Genomic DNA, 19,420 nt, shown 5'->3' with positions numbered 1-19,420 from the left:
GGGTTATTCATATTAGCAAAGTATCCTTATAGACCCACTCATACTAGAACTGCCTCAGCACATATAAGGGATCAATGGTTAATAAATATAGATGATAGGAAACTAGACAGTTCTAGTAAACTAGATAGGAAACTCGACAGGAAACTAGGAAACTGATTATGGGTTTATAATCATTTTGCATTTTGACCAGTAAGATTAGAAATGTTTTGTCATTGAGTGTATCTAGATAAACTTTACTGTATTAGACGGTGGGATTCAGTAGCCTATATTTCTCATATCATAGTCATTATTATTTTAGCATCTATATTTGAATTCATTGCTTAATTAAAAATGGCTGAACATTTATTGAGCTCAGATATAAAATTCTTTTTATCCACAACTAAACTCATGTGTCAAAAATCAAATGTCTGGTCAACACACAAATTGTACTGTTACTGTGCCCTTTCTCACACTCTGTGATTAATTTTAGTGCTGCTGCAGTCACTGCAGATGTGCTACAAGATAAATGTAAATATAAGTGCTTGTGACAGAGTGACTTCACTGTCACTGGATTTTGAGGAAGTTGGTCAACAGAGTCTTTTGTGTCGATTGATGACAGTAAATATCAACGAAAAATTCACACCTGTAAATCCACAGAACCCGAAGCAGAAATCAAAATCAATACATCATAAATCATTTTTATTTATACTGTGTTGCTCCTTGTATTGGTAACCTGAAAAATATGCCAGAGGACTGTTTTTTTTCTTTTTTTAAAAATCACTAATGTAACCTGCAGGGAGACAGAACCAGCAAAATTTCCACCAAATGAGTATGAAATGTGTTTAATAACATAAATGTGCATTTTAAGAAACAAGGAAAGTGAAGTTGAAAATAAAAATTTCAGTTTTTCATTTCGTTTCATCTGCATCTAATTTATTTTTTCAGCCAACATAATTTGTGTTTGCATAGCTTCTTAATACGTGTATATAATTGTAATTCAGTATTATTTCATGTTAATAAATATATTCTGTAAAAGTGTTCAAGCTTGAAAAGACTCAAGTGAGTAAAAAGATGTTTTAAGGGTGTGTAGGTAATTTGTCTTTAAATATACTCTCTTCCTTCCTCTATCACAGGAGAACTGAAGAGTTTTTCTCAGAGGCATCGAGTGACAGCAGCTTTGCGAATTTAATGCACTTTCTTAAAAAGCTTGTTCTCTTTCTCTAGTTCCTTCTTTCCAACATCGGCTGGGCGACACGGTTTAATCTAATTCTGCTAAAACTGTGAAGTGATAAGACTAAACTTTGGCTTTTCTGGTAAGGAAACATTTTATTGCTTTTATTAAGTATTTTTTTTTTTTTTTTACCTTTCTTTAACTGCATTGACAGGTACATGTAAAGTAATTTTATTTGCTTATGTCCGAGTTTTACTTACTTTTACTTACTTACTGCTTTGTGGTTTTTTTATACATATATATTGTCAAAGGAGTTTGCAAAGAAAAGCGTCTGGACTTCTTTAAGTTGCTTGAAGACGTTTCACCTCTCATCCGAGAAGCTTCTTCAGTTCTAAGGTCAAATGGCCGAGAGTCCCAGATTTAAACCCAGTGGGAGTATCCCCCCCAAGGAGGGACAAAGGACCCCCTGGTGATCCTCTAATCACATGCGCCCAGGTGTGAAAGCGGGTGTGGGACCTAATCAGCCAGGGTTTCAGGTGAGCCCATTGTGAAACCTGGCCCCACCTTGTCATGTGAATTCCTGAGGTCAGATGGCCCAGGATGTGGGTGGGCGTTAAGGCGTCTGGGGAGGGAACTCAAAACTGGATTATAGATGGCAGACAGTTGGTGTCGTAAACCACCGCCTCTGTTCAAAGATGGTCGCTCACAGTGGACATAGATGGCCTCTTTCACTCCTCTTTCAAACCATCTGTCCAATATGTGAACATTGGCATCCTCGAAAGAGTGACCTTTATCCTTAAGATGCAGATGGACTGCTGAGTCTTGTCCTGTGGAGGTGGCTCTTCTATGTTGTGCCATGCGCTTGTGAAGTGGCTGTTTGGTCTCTCCAATGTAGAGGTCTGGGCATTCCTCACTGCACTGTACAGCATACACCACGTTGTTAAGTCTGTGTTTTGGAGTTTTGTCTTTCGGGTGAACCAGTTTGTGTCTGAGTGTGTTGCTGGGTCTGAAGTACACTGGGATGTCGTGCTTGGAGAAAACTCTCCTGAGTTTCTCTGATACACCGGCTACATAGGGGATGACAACGTTGTTGCGTCTGTCTTTCTTATCCTCCCTCGCTGGTGTCTGATCTTCTTTTCTGTGGCTCTTTGCTGACTTTATGAACGCCCAGTTAGGATAACCGCATGTTTTCAGTGCTTCCTTTACATGTGTGTGTTCCTTCTTTTTCCCTTCAGGCTTAGAGGGAACATGTTCTGCCCGGTGGTGTAGGGTCCTAATTACTCCAAGTTTGTGTTCCAGAGGGTGATGGGAGTCAAAGAGGAGGTACTGGTCTGTGTGTGTGGGCTTCCGGTAAACTTCAATGTTGAGGTTGCCATTCTCTTCAATGTGCACAGCGCAGTCCAGGAAAGGCAAGCAGTTGTCCTTTGTGTCTTCCCTGGTGAACTTCCCTGGTGAACTTCCCTGGCGGTCAAAATCATTGACCGCCTCACATATCACCGCCTTTATCCAGGGGATGCCATACGCTGCATTTATGGACTTCCTAAAATCCACAAGGAAGGGGTCCCACTCAGACCCATAGTCAGTAGCATAAACTCAGCCACTTATAACATTGCAAAACACCTTGCTACCATCCTCGCACCTCTCGTGGGGAACACCCCACACCACATCAAGAACTCCACAGACTTCACCGACAAGGTCCAGAAACTTACCCTGGATCCAGATGAAACCATGGTGTCCTTTGATGTAGTCTCTCTCTTCACTTGCTTACCCACCACGGAAGCAGTGGAGACTGTCAGAAAACGACTACAAGAAGACAGCTCCTTGGAAGACAGGACCAACTTCACACCTGATCAGATCTGCACACTGTTAGACCTCTGCCTTACCACAACATATTTCAAATACAACGAAGGCTTCTACAGACAAAAACATGGCTGTGCCATGGGCTCCCCTGTGTCACCTATTGTAGCCAACCTTTACATGGAGGAAGTGGAAAGAAAGGCTCTTGGCTCTTTTAAAGGGAGAGTACCCAGCCACTGGTACAGATATGTAGATGACACCTGGGTCAAAATCAAGACACAAGAAGTGGAATCCTTCACTGCGCACATTAACGCCGTGGATAAAAACATCAAGTTCACCAGGGAAGACACTAAGGACAACTGCTTGCCTTTCCTGGACTGCGCGGTGCACATTGAAGAGAATGGCAACCTCAACATTGAAGTTTACCGGAAGCCCACACACACGGACCAGTACCTCCTCTTTGACTCCCATCACCCTCTGGAACACAAACTTGGAGTAATTAGGACCCTACACCACCGGGCAGAACATGTTCCCTCTAAGCCTGAAGGGAAAAAGAAGGAACACACACATGTAAAGGAAGCACTGAAAACATGCGGTTATCCTAACTGGGCGTTCATAAAGTCAGCAAAGAGGCACAGAAAAGAAGATCAGACACCAGCGAGGGAGGATAAGAAAGACAGACGCAACAACGTTGTCATCCCCTATGTAGCCGGTGTATCAGAGAAACTCAGGAGAGTTTTCTCCAAGCACGACATCCCAGTGTACTTCAGACCCAGCAACACACTCAGACACAAACTGGTTCACCCGAAAGACAAAACTCCAAAACACGGACTTAACAACGTGGTGTATGCTGTACAGTGCAGCGAGGAATGCCCAGACCTCTACATTGGAGAGACCAAACAGCCACTTCACAAGCGCATGGCACAACATAGAAGAGCCACCTCCACAGGACAAGACTCAGCAGTCCACCTGCATCTTAAGGATAAAGGTCACTCTTTCGAGGATGCCAATGTTCACATATTGGACAGATGGTTTGAAAGAGGAGTGAAAGAGGCCATCTATGTCCACTGTGAGCGACCATCTTTGAACAGAGGCGGTGGTTTACGACACCAACTGTCTGCCATCTATAATCCAGTTTTGAGTTCCCTCCCCACACGCCTTAACGCCCACTCACATCCTGGGCCATCTGACCTCAGGAATTCACATGACAAGGTGGGGCCGGGTTTCACAATGGGCTCACCCGAAACCCTGGCTGATTAGGTCCCACACCCGCTTTCACACCTGGGCGCATGTGATTAGAGGATCACCAGGGGGTCCTTTGTCCCTCCTTGGGGGGATACTCCCACTAGGTTTAAATCTGGGACTCTCGGCCATTTGACCTTAGAACTGAAGAAGCTTCTCGGATGAGAGGTGAAACGTCTTCAAGCAACTTAAAGAAGTCCAGACACTTTTCCTTGCAAACTCCTTTGACTACGATGACCTGGATGACTGAGAACCTTCACAGACATACATATATATTCCAACATATTTTAAAGCAAAGCACTACAAGAAAAGAAAAAAAGACATGTATACATGGACAAGGAGCATTTTTTTCAAACTGCTTTAAAAATATTAAGTACAGTGTTACAGCTCCATACGTTTCCTTTTTTAATCCAGGCAGTAGAGTAGTCTGTCTGTGAACATGGAGACAGTCAGCATCTTACTGCTTGTCCTGTTTGTTTCAGGTGAGTATTTCAGTTATTTTACAAAATGAACTTCATTTAGTCACAAAGTGAACACAGAGCCACTTTTTGTCCTGACTTTAAAATGTTTTATGCACAAAATATTAACAACAGAGGAACAAAAAAAGTGTTTGTTAGCACTTTTAAGCATTAAAATAGACAGTTTTTGAAAATCTGACTATGAAGATTTTCTTCTTACACCCAAACAGCAGATGGTGGCTGAAATGTTCCTGTTATCTCTGGATTATTAACATATTCAAATACAAAAATATTATCTCACTAACTAAAGTGTAGAGAATACTTTGATCAGAGATGAGAGTTTTTGGGGGAATGAAAAAATATAATATAGTTAACTTGTTTACTATTATTATGTGAATGAATTAATCACTCAATTGTATTAACAGGTGCTTTGACTGATTGTCCTGATGAAGCAGCACTCTTCATAACTGCACCAAAGAAGCTGGAAGCACTGAGTGGATCTTGTTTGCAAATCCCATGTAGCTTCAGACCCAAAGAAGAACAGAAATTTATCAGCACAAAAAAAGCCTTTGGAGTGTGGATTAAAAATGATTCTAGATTTGGCATTTATCCAAACAATGTGATCTTCAACAGTAGTGGAGCAGTTAGCATTTATCCAATGAGTATTACTGGGAACCTGAGTCAGAGAGACTGCACCACTCTGTTTACTAATTTAACCACAAACTACACAGACACATACTTCTTCAGAGTAGAGAGTGAAACATTTAATGCAACAGCTTCTTGTGATCCTCTTCAAATAACAGTCAGAGGTAATAGTGGGGTTTTTTTTTTTCTATTTTCATCATTTTACTTTACCAATAAATAAACTAACATTTAGGACTTACTATCTATTCTTTGACCTATTGTTTGATTATAATCAATATCTGTTGAGCAAATTTTGTATGACAATCGTAATGATTGTCCCAGCATGACACTCAGGAGACTGTTTTCTTTTATAATTTCTGCTCTGCTGTTATTTTACGGACTTGATTACATTTATAAATCAAAGTATAAATTTAGAACAAGTTTGCACATTTGAATCAGTGGGACAAAGAGCAGTGTGATTTCATAATGAATATGTATGTGAAACCGCAGATTCTCCTTGGAGGCCCAATATTACAATCCCAGGTGATCTGAAGGAGAAGGAGTCTGTCACTATAACCTGCTCAGCTCTCACTCCCTGTCCACACTCCCCTCCTCAACTCACCTGCAATCTCACACAAGACTCTCACAACAAAATAGAGGAAAACACAGATGGAAGCTTTACAACTAAAATCCAGCAGACCATCACTCTGTCAGACACACATGATGGAAAGAAGATCAGCTGCTCTGCCAGATATCCTGTGAACCAAGGAAAAGACACCAAGACAGCAGAGACAGAAGAGACTCTCAGTGTTTCATGTAAGACAATCAGAGTTTGTTGTTGGATCCGTTCAACATATCTTGATTTATGGGAAGTCAGCTCTTTGTAACAAATGTAATCTGTGTCACTCCTTTTCTTCAGATGCTCCTAAAGACACCTCAGCATCCATCAGTCCATCAGGTTTGGTGTCAGCAGGCAGCTGGGTGAAGCTGACCTGCTCCAGCAGAGCCAAACCTCCAGTCAGCAGCTTCACCTGGTTCAAGAAGAGCAGAGATGGAGCTGTGAAAGTATCTGAAGGAGAGATTTACAGCTTCAATGTAACAGATGGAGGAGTTTATTACTGTGTGGCCACTAATGAGCTGGGTAATCAGACATCAGCAGAGATTAACGTGACTGTCAGAGGTAAAGATAAATGCTGAAGCCACTGACGTCTTTCTTTTCTCTCATTTTTGTCTTGTCTTCGAGGTTTTTCTTGTTGATCTATTAATTACAGTTCTACAGTTAATTAATTATTAATTACATTGGCACACTGAAATGTGACAATGATGTAATAAAAAACCTTTTGCAAGGGTATCTTTAAGTCCTCATTATTATATCTTGTTTGACTCACATTTTATATTTATGTTGTACCAGGAGAGCAGAATGGTCAGTTCACGCTGGGCCTTTCTCTTGGAGGAATCACTGGGATCATCTTACTTATTTGTTTGATAATCTTTCTTTGGCAAGTATCACACATCATAGCAAAAGACATGATATTTCGCCACTGACATTTTAGCTGCAAATTAAATGTGTTTTTTTCATCAAGCTTAAATCTGCTCACACACTGAAATAATTTTATTGCCACTTATGCCGTCCAGGTACTTAAAGTCAATGCATCAAACTCAACAACAGACTCAGGTAAGAAAATACTGAACGTCTCTGCAGTTTATCTGTTTACATGATTATTTACTATTTCTATAACAGGCATCTAGTTAAATGCTAAATGTCTAAAAACATGATTAAGAATAGGATTTTCTTATTTTATTTTTTTTATAGATTGAACCACGTGAAAAGCAGGTTGTTGAAGGGCCAGCAAATAACACAGAAAGAGAGGAAGAAAACATCCATTATGGAGAGATCAGCTTCTCTGTGCTGAGGTATGAAACATCCTCTGACTCAGTGCAGGACAGAGAACAGCAGCAGGATACGGTGTACACACAGGTGAAAGTCAACAAGCCAGAAAACAGCTTAACACAGAGAGCTCATGACCAAGAGGAACTCTACGCTGAGGTGAAGAAAAAATGAGAAGTATGTGTTTTTAAAGAATGAATTATGAATAAAAATATGTCATTGTCACTGGCAACAGTTCAGTTAAGTAAAAGAAACTATTTTATTCAGACTTTTTATTTTCACCCTCCTGTACTAATATCATACATCACATCGGTTTTCAGATTTAGATTCCTTATCATCTTAAATATGTGTAAATAGAAGTTGCAGCACTTCAGTAGGGAACGATAAAGTGATGGGTACTTATATAGCACCATCTGACTTATTTTGAGCGCTCAAAACAAATCATACTACAAGTCTGACCTACTCAATCACATGCACATATACTGTAATGCCAAAAGTATTTGCGGCATCCCACTCTTAATCCATCAGACAACTATCGTTCCCCTAGCAACCACCAAACCTACACTAGTCCCTCGGATTGTCAGAGAAGCATGATTCGTCAGTCCAGAGAACATGTCTGCACTACCCTGGTGTTCAGTGGTGGCATTTGTTACACAACTGCATCTGACACTTTGTTCAGTACTTGGTGATGTAAGGCTTGGATGGAGCTGCTCAGCTATAGAAACCCATTCCATGAAGCTCTCTGTGCTAATCTGAAGGCTGCAGGTTTGGAGGACTGCAGCGACTGACTCTGCACACAGTTGGTGACCTCTGTGTAGTATTTGCCTCATCATCTGTTGACCCTGTTGAGTTGGTGTCATTCCCAAAGCCTTTTTTATAATACCACTAACAGTTGACTATTATATATTTAGTATCAAGGGCATTTTACAACTGGCCATGAAAGTGATTGGAACATCAGAATTCAATGACTTGGATTGATGAGTGAATACTTTTATCAATATAGTGTACATATATTGCTTTTATCTATGCACAGCATTCACATATATTCAGCTCTGATGGATGCATAGGGAACAACTTGGAGTTCACCATCTTGTTCAAGGATACTTTATCATGTGGAGAAAGGCAGGAATCCATCCACTGACCTTCCACTTGGTAGATGACCCACTCCTCCACCTGAGCAAAGCTATCCTAGAGAACTGCTTTACATGACAGCAGAGGCATTTCTGCAAATTTAGAACCTCCTGATAATGTAGCTATTTTTTATTACTATTATTTTACTTATTGCCATATTAAGACAGTATTTGCATGTTTTTGTGCTCATGTGTGATTTGTTTTTGAGTTCCCAAAGTTATTAATAGGAAACTAGCCAAAATCCATGTCATAAAGGTGGCATACAAACACATCTGCAAACATTTAGAATTTTTTTTAAAATTTGTATTTTTTTAAATATAAATTTTTAATTGTTAATATTAAAATATTTATCTTAATTCATAAAAGACTCAGTGATATTTCAGATTAGTTGTGACTGTTGTTTTTCTCTATATTGTGTCTGAAATGAATTGGTAAGATTTTGAAAAAGAAATTTGAAGTTTAAAGAAAAAAGTGTGTGAAATGATCACTGTTTTTTTCAGGTTCGTATATATAAACGAACTTAAATTTTTTTATGTTTGATTGAATCAGTTCTAATTTATATGGACATGCTTTTGTGAAATTATTCACAAATTGTTGTACATATTTGTATATCTTTATACTTGCAGATCATACACACGTTTATCAGCTTTTTGAGAGAAAATTCTCAATAAAGTGATTCATATGTTTATTCATTGTTTTTTTGTTATTACGGTTTAATAATTCTTGGTGAAGAATCCTCTTTCCCTGCTTCAACATGGATATCCTGTCAAAAGGCTTTTCAACTCTCTCCTCCAGTGCTTTCATCTCAGTCTTCAACTGTTCTGACAGGTCAGCTCCAACTTTCTGAGTGAAGAGCTCAACTCGCGCCGATGGCGCCATCTTGTGGATAATGCCATTAAAAAAATAACAAACGGAACGCCCCCCCGAAAAATTAAAAAACCCCAAAACATACCATTTGTCATGGTATAATTTGTAAGTTGTAATTATTCTGCAGAAAAATGTTTCCAATCAGTGGTAAAGGCATTATGCATCTGTTTAAGAAAGCCACTTTATAGAGATTATATCGGATTTAATGTCCAGCATCATATTTTATAAATAATGTGTGTAGTATTTGTCGACATATCTCTTAATTAAAAAAAAAAAAAAATGTTAATGAGCTCAGAAACACAGACTTATATATATTGATATTTTCTTTTCTTTTCAAAAATATTCAAACATATTTATGACAAAAAAATAAAATAAATCAGCTGAATTAAGATGCTTGTGAGTGTTACATTATTAATGGTCAATATTCACAGGGTGGATTAAAATGTTAGTGGAAAAATTAAGGTGGAGTGCTGTGAAAAGTCATTTTACATAGATAGCATTGTGAGAGTCCTGGCTGAGCAAGGACGCGTCAACTTGTTTTTTTTGTTTTTTTTGTTGTTTTTTTTTAATTAGACCAGACATGGTAAGAGCTGCTGTCCTTTCTCCATCATTGCCAGAGCTCTGGAGTTTAGTGTTCAGGAGACTGAGCAGGTTACCAGGAGAGGGGAGAGTTAGGTTATCCCAGTTGTATCCACAAACAAAAGTTCCACATAGATGAAGAAAAAGAAAACACTAACGAGCACACCCAAACCCGGAAACAAATTACTAATATCCCAAGCGATAAATCACAACGGACGAGCCCCAAATTATGTTACGACGATCAAATGGATCACTTGGGGAGTGAGTGAGATTGCCTAATTGGCAAGTCCATAGATGACACTCACAGAGGAATACTGGTCTGCTTTACGGCAGCCATTGGAGTTTTCGAAGTGCTCAGACAGGTGCTTTTGTGCTGGGAGTTCTCCAGTGAGGAATTCCAGATAGAAAGGAACTGTTAAGGAACTGGTAAGGCAATTTTTATTTGTCCATCAAGTAATTAAGTTTGATAGACTTTACTATCTAAGCTGATGAGAAAGACAGAGTGATGATCATTTTAATCATGGTTAACGCTTGTCCTTTATTAGTTTAGGTTTTTTTCAGCAGGGTCTCAGTTTGTATGTATGTAAATAGATCTGGGAGTAAGCCAGAGTACATTTATAACCTTAAATATATATTATATATTTAACTTTTTAACTGTAAATTGAAATGATCCAGCATCTCAGTGTGTCTGTACAAAGCTGGTTTGTTTTGCTAATATTAACTGTATAAATTGAAACCACAGCCCCGGCTTTTCCATCCCCTCTATGTGTATGTCAACAGAATATAGTATTGCTGGTTACAACTTAGACTTGTCAAAAACAATGAATTATTAACTATATTGTTAATATAATTTCATTCTCACTTTAGCCATACAAAATCTGAAGACACTACTTGAAATGTTTGGGTGTTGTCATGTTAAAGGACATTGGCAGCCTATTAAAATCTAATTTTAAACCACTTCTGAAAACCTACACTCTCGATCAGTGATCCAATCTCACTTCAACAGGAATTACTGTATTAATGCCAGTGTTGGGAAGGTTACTTTTAAAATGTATTCCACTACAGAATACTGAATACATGCCCCAAAATGTATTCTGTAACGTATTCCGTTACGTTACTCAATGAGAGTAACGTATTCTGAATACTTTGGATTACTTAATATATTATCATGCTGTTTACAACTACGTGAATGTACTATTGCTGTGATTTATTACTGTTACTGAAGGTCCGCGGCTCCGAAACGTAGTAAAGGGACCTCTGGCTAATACGTCGGGTTCGTGTCGGGCTGGTAGCCGAAAACTAGCTTTACTTTGTTGTCTGGGTCAACTTTGCTTGCGGGAGACAGAGAGAGGCGTTGAAAGGCTGCTCCAACGGAACTTATTTTTTCCGGAGGAAAACACGAACACAGTGTACAGTTGAGTCTTAATAGCTTACTTACAAATGGGCTCGTCAGGCACTCTTCTTGGCTGCTGTGGTTATTATTATATTTACATGCTTCCAGCTCTCGTTTTTGCTCCGTGACAGCTCGGACTTCCTTTCTCTCCCTCCCTCGCTCACAGACACATAACGGGTATGGTAGTCCATTCTCCCTGCAGCACGGACTACACTGCCTATGAAGCTACATTCTTTAGAGCTATGCCTGTAGCATTCTGCCTTTTAGCTTAGCACAACAACAACAACAAAAAGGCGCTCTCTCACCCAGGAAACACGCAGAGAGGGAGCGCGTCACCCTGTAACCATGGCAACCGTAACGCTGCCGCCTGGAACAACAGAACACAGCTGTCAAACAAACCCAAACAATCCTGACCCGCGACAATATGAAACAGGGAAGTACCGCAGTGTAATCCATTTATTTCAACAAAGTAACTGTATTCTGAATACCACCTTTTTAAACGGTAACTGTAACGGAATACAGTTACTCATATTTTGTATTCTGAATACGTAACGGCGGTACATGTATTCCGTTACTCCCCAACACTGATTAATGCTATTAACCTCCCTCCATAGTAATTGTTCTGATATTAAATGATTCCTATTATACTGTGGAAATAACTTTTACACATATTAAAATAATAATTTCATCATCACTTTGGAATAAGAAGAGACCCAGAATTAAGACTGTTATCTAACTGGTAAAGTCCATCCCTGCTGTTTCCTTCTATACTGAGTGGATAAACAGGCAGGATACGAATGGAAAACAGTTCTTGCAGTCGGACTTTCCTCGCTGCGCTTTTATTTTCTCTGATGGCTCTACCATTGCTACATGGTATGTAAATTCAAGTGCAACCCAGTCACAAAAGACCCTAACATTAGGAATAAATAATTGATAACCAGTTTGTCTATGTTTGCTCCTGTCTCTCCCAGCCACCAATTTTTTTCTGTTTTGCTTTTTAAGGTTACGTACAGTGAATTAGTTAATTTAAAATGAAAAATGATTATATTTTATTCAAAGGAGTTTGCAAAGAAAAAAGCGTCTGGACTTCTTTAAGTTGCTTGAAGACGTTTCACCTCTCATCCGAGAAGCTTCTTCAGTTCTAAGGTCAAATGGCCGAGAGTCCCAGATTTAAACCCAGTGGGAGTATCCCCCCAAGGAGGGACAAAGGACCCCCTGGTGATCCTCTAATCACATGCGCCAAGGTGTGAAAGCGGGTGTGGGACCTAATCAGCCAGGGTTTCGGGTGAGCCCATTGTGAAACCTGGCCCCACCCTATCATGTGATTTCCTGAGGTCAGATGGCCCAGGATGTGAGTGGGCGTTAAGGCGTCTGGGGAGGGAACTCAAAACTGGATTATAGATGGCAGACAGTTGGTGTCGTAAACCACCGCCTCTGTTCAAAGATGGTCGCTCACAGTGGACATAGATGGCCTCTTTCACTCCTCTTTCAAACCATCTGTCCAATATGTGAACATTGGCATCCTCGAAAGAGTGGCCTTTATCCTTAAGATGCAGATGGACTGCTGAGTCTTGTCCTGTGGAGGTGGCTCTTCTATGTTGTGCCATGCGCTTGTGAAGTGGCTGTTTGGTCTCTCCAATGTAGAGGTCTGGGCATTCCTCGCTGCACTGTACAGCATACACCACGTTGTTCAGTCTGTGTTTAGGAGTTTTGTCTTTCGGGTGAACCAGTTTGTGTCTGAGTGTGTTGCTGGGTCTGAAGTACACTGGGATGTCGTGCTTGGAGAAAACTCTCCTGAGTTTCTCTGATACACCGCTACATAGGGGATGACAACGTTGTTGCGTCTGTCTTTCTTATCCTCCCTCGCTGGTGTCTGATCTTCTTTTCTGTGCCTCTTTGCTGACTTTATGAATGCCCAGTTCGGATAACCGCATGTTTTCAGTGCTTCTTTACATGTGTGTGTTCCTTCTTTTTCCCTCAGGCTTAGAGGGAACATGTTCTGCCCGGTGGTGTAGGGTCCCTAATTACTCCAAGTTTGTGTTCCAGAGGGTGATGGGAGTCAAAGAGGAGGTACTGGTCCGTGTGTGTGGGCTTCCGTAAACTTCAATGTTGAGGTTGCCATTCTCTTCAATGTGCACAGCGCAGTCCAGGAAAGGCAAACAGTTATCCTTTGTGTCTTCCCTGGTGAACTTGATGTTTTTATCCACAGCGTTAATGTGCGCAGTGAAAGATTCCACTTCTTGTGTCTTGATTTTGACCCAGGTGTCATCTACATATCTGTACCAGTGGCTGGGTACTCCTCCTTTGAAAGAGCCAAGAGCCTTTCTTTCCACTTCCTCCATGTAAAGATTGGCTACAATAGGTGACACGGGGGAGCCCATGGCACAGCCATGTTTTTGTCTGTAGAAGCCTTCGTTGTATTTGAAGTATGTTGTGGTAAGGCAGAGGTCTAACAGTGTGCAAATCTGATCGGGTGTGAAGTTGGTCCTGTCTTCCAAGGAGCTGTCTTCTTGTAGTCGTTTTCTGACAGTCTCCACTGCTTCCGTGGTGGGTATGCAAGTGAAGAGAGAGACTACGTCAAAGGACACCATGGTTTCATCTGGATCCAGGGTAAGTTTCTGGACCTTGTCGGTGAAGTCGGTGGAGTTCTTGATGTGGTGTGGGGTGTTCCCCACGAGAGGTGCAAGGATGGTAGCAAGGTGTTTTGCAATGTTGTAAGTAGCTGAGTTTATGCTACTGACTATGGGGCTGAGTGGGACTCTCTTCACGTGCATACCCACCACGGAAGCAGTGGAGACTGTCAGAAAACGACTACAAGAAGACAGCTCCTTGGAAGACAGGACCAACTTCACACCCGATCAGATTTGCACACTGTTAGACCTCTGCCTTACCACAACATACTTCAAATACAATGAAGGCTTCTACAGACAAAAACATGGCTGTGCCATGGGCTCCCCTGCATCACCTATTGTAGCCAATCTTTACATGGAGGAAGTGGAAAGAAAGGCTCTTGGCTCTTTCAAAGGAGGAGTACCCAGCCACTGGTACAGATATGTAGATGACACCTGGGTCAAAATCAAGACACAAGAAGTGGAATCCTTCACTGCACACATTAACGCTGTGGATAAAAACATCAAGTTCACCAGGGAAGACACAAAGGATAACTGTTTGCCTTTCCTGGACTGCGCTGTGCACATTGAAGAGAATGGAAACCTCAACATCGAAGTTTACCGGAAGCCCACACACACGGACCAGTACCTCCTCTTTGACTCCCATCACCCTCTGGAACACAAACTTGGAGTAATTAGGACCCTACACCACCGGGCAGAACATGTTCCCTCTAAGCCTGAGGGAAAAAAGAAGGAACACACACATGTAAAGGAAGCACTGAAAACATGTGGTTATCCGAACTGGGCATTCATAAAGTCAGCAAAGAGCCACAGAAAAGAAGATCAGACACCAGCGAGGGAGGATAAGAAAGACAGACGCAACAACGTTGTCATCCCCTATGTAGCCGGTGTATCAGAGAAACTCAGGAGAGTTTTCTCCAAGCACGACATCCCAGTGTACTTCAGACCCAGCAACACACTCAGACAGAAACTGGTTCACCCGAAAGACAAAATCCCAAAACACAGACTTAACAACGTGGTGTATGCTGTTCAGTGCAGCGAGGAATGCCCAGACCTCTACATTGGAGAGACCAAACAGCCACTTCACAAGCGCATGGCACAACATAGAAGAGCCACCTCCACAGGACAAGACTCAGCAGTCCACCTGCATCTTAAGGATAAAGGTCACTCTTTCGAGGATGCCAGTGTTCACATATTGGACAGAGAGGACAGATGGTTTGAAAGAGGAGTGAAAGAGGCCATCTATGTCCACTGTGAGCGACCATCTTTGAACAGAGGCGGTGGTTTACGACACCAACTGTCTGCCATCTATAGTCCAGTTTTGAGTTCCCTCCCCACACGCCTTAACGCCCACTCACATCCTGGGCCATCTGACCTCAGGAATTCACATGACAAGGTGGGGCCAGGTTTCACAATGGGCTCACCCGAAACCCTGGCTGATTAGGTCCCACACCCGCCACACCTTGGCGCATGTGATTAGAGGATCACCAGGGGTCCTTTGTCCCTCCTTGGGGGTTACTCCCACTGGGTTTAAATCTGGGACTCGGCCATTTGACCTTAGAACTGAAGAAGCTTTCGGATGAGAGGTGAAACGTCTTCAAGCAACTTAAAGAAGTCCAGACGCTTTTTTCTTTGCAAACTCCTTTGACTACGATGACCTGGATGACTGAGAACCTTCACAGACCGATTATATTTTATAATCTTTAATTAACTTACTGTCAGTTCTATAAAAAAAAGTTTACTGATTGTTTATGCACTGAACTGTCCTGAGTCTATCAAAAAGAAGAACAGTAATTGTAACAGAAAGTGTGACTAACCAGGGCCCCAGTGGTGTGAGGGCCTCTTCCAAGTTTTGAATGTAAAGTTCCTTTTTGTTTACATTTTTATTATTTATTAACAATGGTCAGAATCTAAGTGACTACATGAGTTCCCTTAAGAAACTAAAATTGGGGTATAAATAAAAGCAAGGAAAGAGGGCAGAAAGGGAAACTCAAGTAAGTCAGAGCTTCAGACTTCAGACTTGTAAGGTTAACTAGTAAGGAGGACATTTTGAGGAAGCTTGTTTCAGGCTGATGAAATAGCATTTTTAAATACCACGGTGAGACAGCTTTTACTAGTTCAAACTAAACACTGTGAGGCAGCACACCAACAGACATGTGTACACTCTCATTAAAATTTTCATGTACTACTAAACCACTTCATTTTTGTGGAGTGTTGGTCTGTTTAGCACATAGTGAGCAAGATGATGTGATATTTCTTTGTGGTATATCTTTCATAAAAGCACAAAAAAAAAGTGTTTTATGTGAGACTGAAATTAGTTTTATGGAGTTTAATGATTGTGGCTCATCTTTCAGAGTGTGATTGTTCAGGCTTTAAACCTAAAAGTATGTTGCTGCAGCAGTTTTTTAATATGTTATCAAAATGTGTTTTCTTTGCTTTGATTCAACTAAAAGGGTCTTTACTATTAAACATTTATTATGTCACTTTATACATTTTACATTGTTCTGAAATCTTGTTGAACTAGAGCTGGTAAACTGGCATCTACACAACAGTGAAGACTCTGGGAATCATAATGCTTGGTCACATTGGTCATATTAGGGTGGTCAAACAAATGCTTCTATCAAGACACTGAGTGAATGATACGTGACGTGGATGAGAAAACAGATTAACCAGATTATAAGAAAAGAAAACTTTATTTAATTTAGGGAATGAGAACGTGAAACTGAAGCAAGAGTGTCAGGTGTGGAAGCAACTGAAAACAGAGGGAGGTTAATACCGAGCAGAGAACAGCTACCAAAAAGGTGAGTCATGACTGAGGGGAGAGGCTTAGTTGCAGGACGGAGTAACACAGGGAGGGTGGCCGAGCGAGTGTCCAACTGAGTGGTGAGGTGAGTTGGTTACCTTCATTACATCTGTGCAAATGTTTTTAAAGCCAAATGTCACTTAATCATTAGTTGGTTTGAATCTTTCATTAGTTTATGTAGTTTGGTTATACTTACCATTGTGTGTTCCTTTGTGCAGGTCCTGTATGTAAATCCAGGTGTGTGGGAGGGGCCACCCCAGTACTTCCTGTTTATATAGGGTTTGATGTCACTGATGAAGGGGTGTTTCTTTTTTGTAAATTTGTTTATTTCCTTTAAAATAACCTCATGAGTTGGATTGTGTGAAGAGATTGACTTTTCAAATCGTTTAGTTGGTAAATGAATTTGTTAAGTGGAGGAATGGTTTTATTCCGTTTCTTGTCTGCTGATGCCGTCTTCCTATCACTTTCCTTGCTGCTTATGTTATGCTACCCCACAAAACAAAGTATTTGTAATCAAAATTATGTCGTGTTTAAACATGTGTTTCAACAAGGCAAATAACCAAAACCTGAATTTCAAACGTTATTTTACTGCACTGCAAAAGTATGTTTAAAGAGAACAAAAAGTAAATAAATAAATAAAAATCAATATTCAGTAAAGAAAAATGCAACATCATTCTCTTTAAAGTAAATACTGCCCATAGGGAGAGCTGCCTTGTTGGAGGTTTGTGCTCTCAGGGTGCTTCTTGTTTTTAGCTGTTTAGGTGTTTGGATTGCATTCAATTGTTTTAGATTATATTGTTTTGTTTGCAGGACTGCTGGGGTGGAATATGATTGGATAATTAACCTGGTTGAGTGATGGCAGTAAAAGTCAGTACTTAGTGTGAGGCAGGTCATTGGATGACCAATCAGCATTTGGGAATGGGAGCTACAGGTGGAACCAGGCCAACTGCCACTACCACCTTCTACAAGTTAACACAGACTGCTGATGATCCTGAGACCTGTTAGTTGTTTTGTGACTAATGTATCACACTTAGCAATATCTTCAGCAGTCAGTGACAGAAAGACTCTACACCCATCACTCACACAGGGCCTTATTCACAAACAGTGTGTATGCCAAATCACTGCTTAACCTGAGAGGACAAGAGTTACTGGTACAAATTTAAGATTCAGCATGATTTCCTTGCGTGATTTCTTTTTCATTCTCAAGGATTAAATTTTTATTTTGTGTTTTGTGATTCAGGTTTTAGAACCTGGAAAGAGACTTTGGTGTGCTATATTAATGAAAGTGAAAGAATTGACTTAGACCAGGGGTGTCAAACTCCAGGCTTCGGGGGCCGGTGTCCTGCAGGTTTTAGATCTCACCCTGGGTCAACACTCCTGAATCACACGATTAGTTCATTACCAGGCTTCTGGAGAACTTCGAGGAGGTAATTTAGCCATTTAAATCAGCAATGTTGGATCAAGGACACATCTAAAACCTGCAGGACACCGGCCCTCGAGGCCTGGAGTTCGACACCTGTGACTTAGACCATACACACACATGAAAGAGGTCACAGAAAATGTAAACACGAATGTTTAAAATAATTTTCTTTTTGTTTGTACACAAAGTGGTGCTTTGCACAGCGTTGCCAGTAGCCCTTGTACTGGTGTATTATGCAGCTCAAAGCACAGCTAGCATGCTCACCTATAGTTGCTCACAATACATTTGAATTAATTAACAATTTAACAAGTAAAATCATGTAAATTTGGGATATTTTATGATATTCACTGATAGTAGATATAAAAGAATAATTCTTCCCATCTAAGCAAAGGTGTCAAGACTCAGGTGTTTGCTGCACAACAACCAAACTGTACGTACTGTGGTGTTACTGTGAAGTTTCTCATAAGATGTGATTATTTTGGTGCTGATGGAGTCACTCCAAATGTGATGAAAGATAACAAAAATGGGTTTCTGCTGTGGCCTGAGTGGCTGCACTGATAAATGACTCATGAAGTAAAACCAGAAAGATTTGGGTAGATTGAGGAAGTTGGTCAACAGGGTCCTGCAGACATGGTTTTCCCAACTGTGTGAAGACAGACACATAGCTCTCTACAACTGTTTTCTTCTTCTGTATATTAATGTGGCCGGGACTCTGGCTAATGGTTCTTTTATAGTATTTAACCTTTTAACCATAAAGGTTAAATATTTAACGATAGAACCAAGTCTGCCAGAGCTTATCTTTATATTTTTACATGCTGTAGTGCAATTTTTGGGAGCATTTCGAGTTGCTATACATTACTACAACCATGATAGTCCAAATTTTAATAATATGTATGCATTAAGTCCATAGAAATAAACTACTAAAATCAGAACTAAACAATTAACTTTTGGGCACCTTTAGATTTATGAATTCAGGGTTCCTCAAAATACCTCCATCAGTCACATTTGGGCCTGTGCAAGACCCATGTGGATGTCAAGACAATTGAATTTATTCATGAATTTACTTATTTTAAGTCATGTCCTTGTGTCCTCTTGTTGTGATGTTTTTTTTATTCATTTCTATTAATGTTATTTCGGTTATTATATGATGTTTTATAAGACAATGTCTAAGCTGAGAGGCAGAAAAAAAGGAAAGGGGGAGAAAATAAAATAAAAAGGTTCGAGCACAAATAGAAAACATAGCGAACCTGTGTTGTACCTGTACGACAAAACAAAGGACAAAATAAATACAAAATAAACACACATTATCTGGAACATAAAAATATGAAAATGGATGAATACATAACAAATGAAATATACTTGAAAATAATGCCCCCAAGAGAGGGCAGACAGAGATGGATCCAGAAGATCCAAGCCATCTGCAGTCCCCAACAATACC

The 19,420-nt window shown here is 40.3% G+C and overlaps 1 protein-coding gene across 2 annotated transcripts in view; it reads left to right on the top strand.

Moving 5' to 3' along the window:
• The window catches only part of LOC120441740 (vascular cell adhesion protein 1-like), a 40,751-nt gene extending 34,174 nt beyond the window's left edge, over positions 1-6,577 (top strand). Inside the window, exons 4-5 of one of the 2 annotated variants that reach the window (XM_039617115.1) lie at positions 5,782-6,087; positions 6,191-6,577. In XM_039617115.1, coding sequence (XP_039473049.1) covers positions 5,782-6,087; positions 6,191-6,468 — 584 coding nt within the window. In that variant the 3' untranslated portion in view covers positions 6,469-6,577. The remainder of the gene's footprint in view (positions 1-5,781; positions 6,088-6,190) is intronic. The other variant, XM_039617117.1, reaches the window with a different exon arrangement.
• The last annotated feature ends 12,843 nt before the right edge of the window (positions 6,578-19,420 follow it).

Source organism: Oreochromis aureus, linkage group 9 (genome assembly GCF_013358895.1).
Source record: "Oreochromis aureus strain Israel breed Guangdong linkage group 9, ZZ_aureus, whole genome shotgun sequence".
Taxonomy (NCBI): domain Eukaryota; kingdom Metazoa; phylum Chordata; class Actinopteri; order Cichliformes; family Cichlidae; genus Oreochromis; species Oreochromis aureus.
Note: the sequence above shows the minus strand (reverse complement) of the source record. Positions and strands in the feature narration are given on the sequence as shown.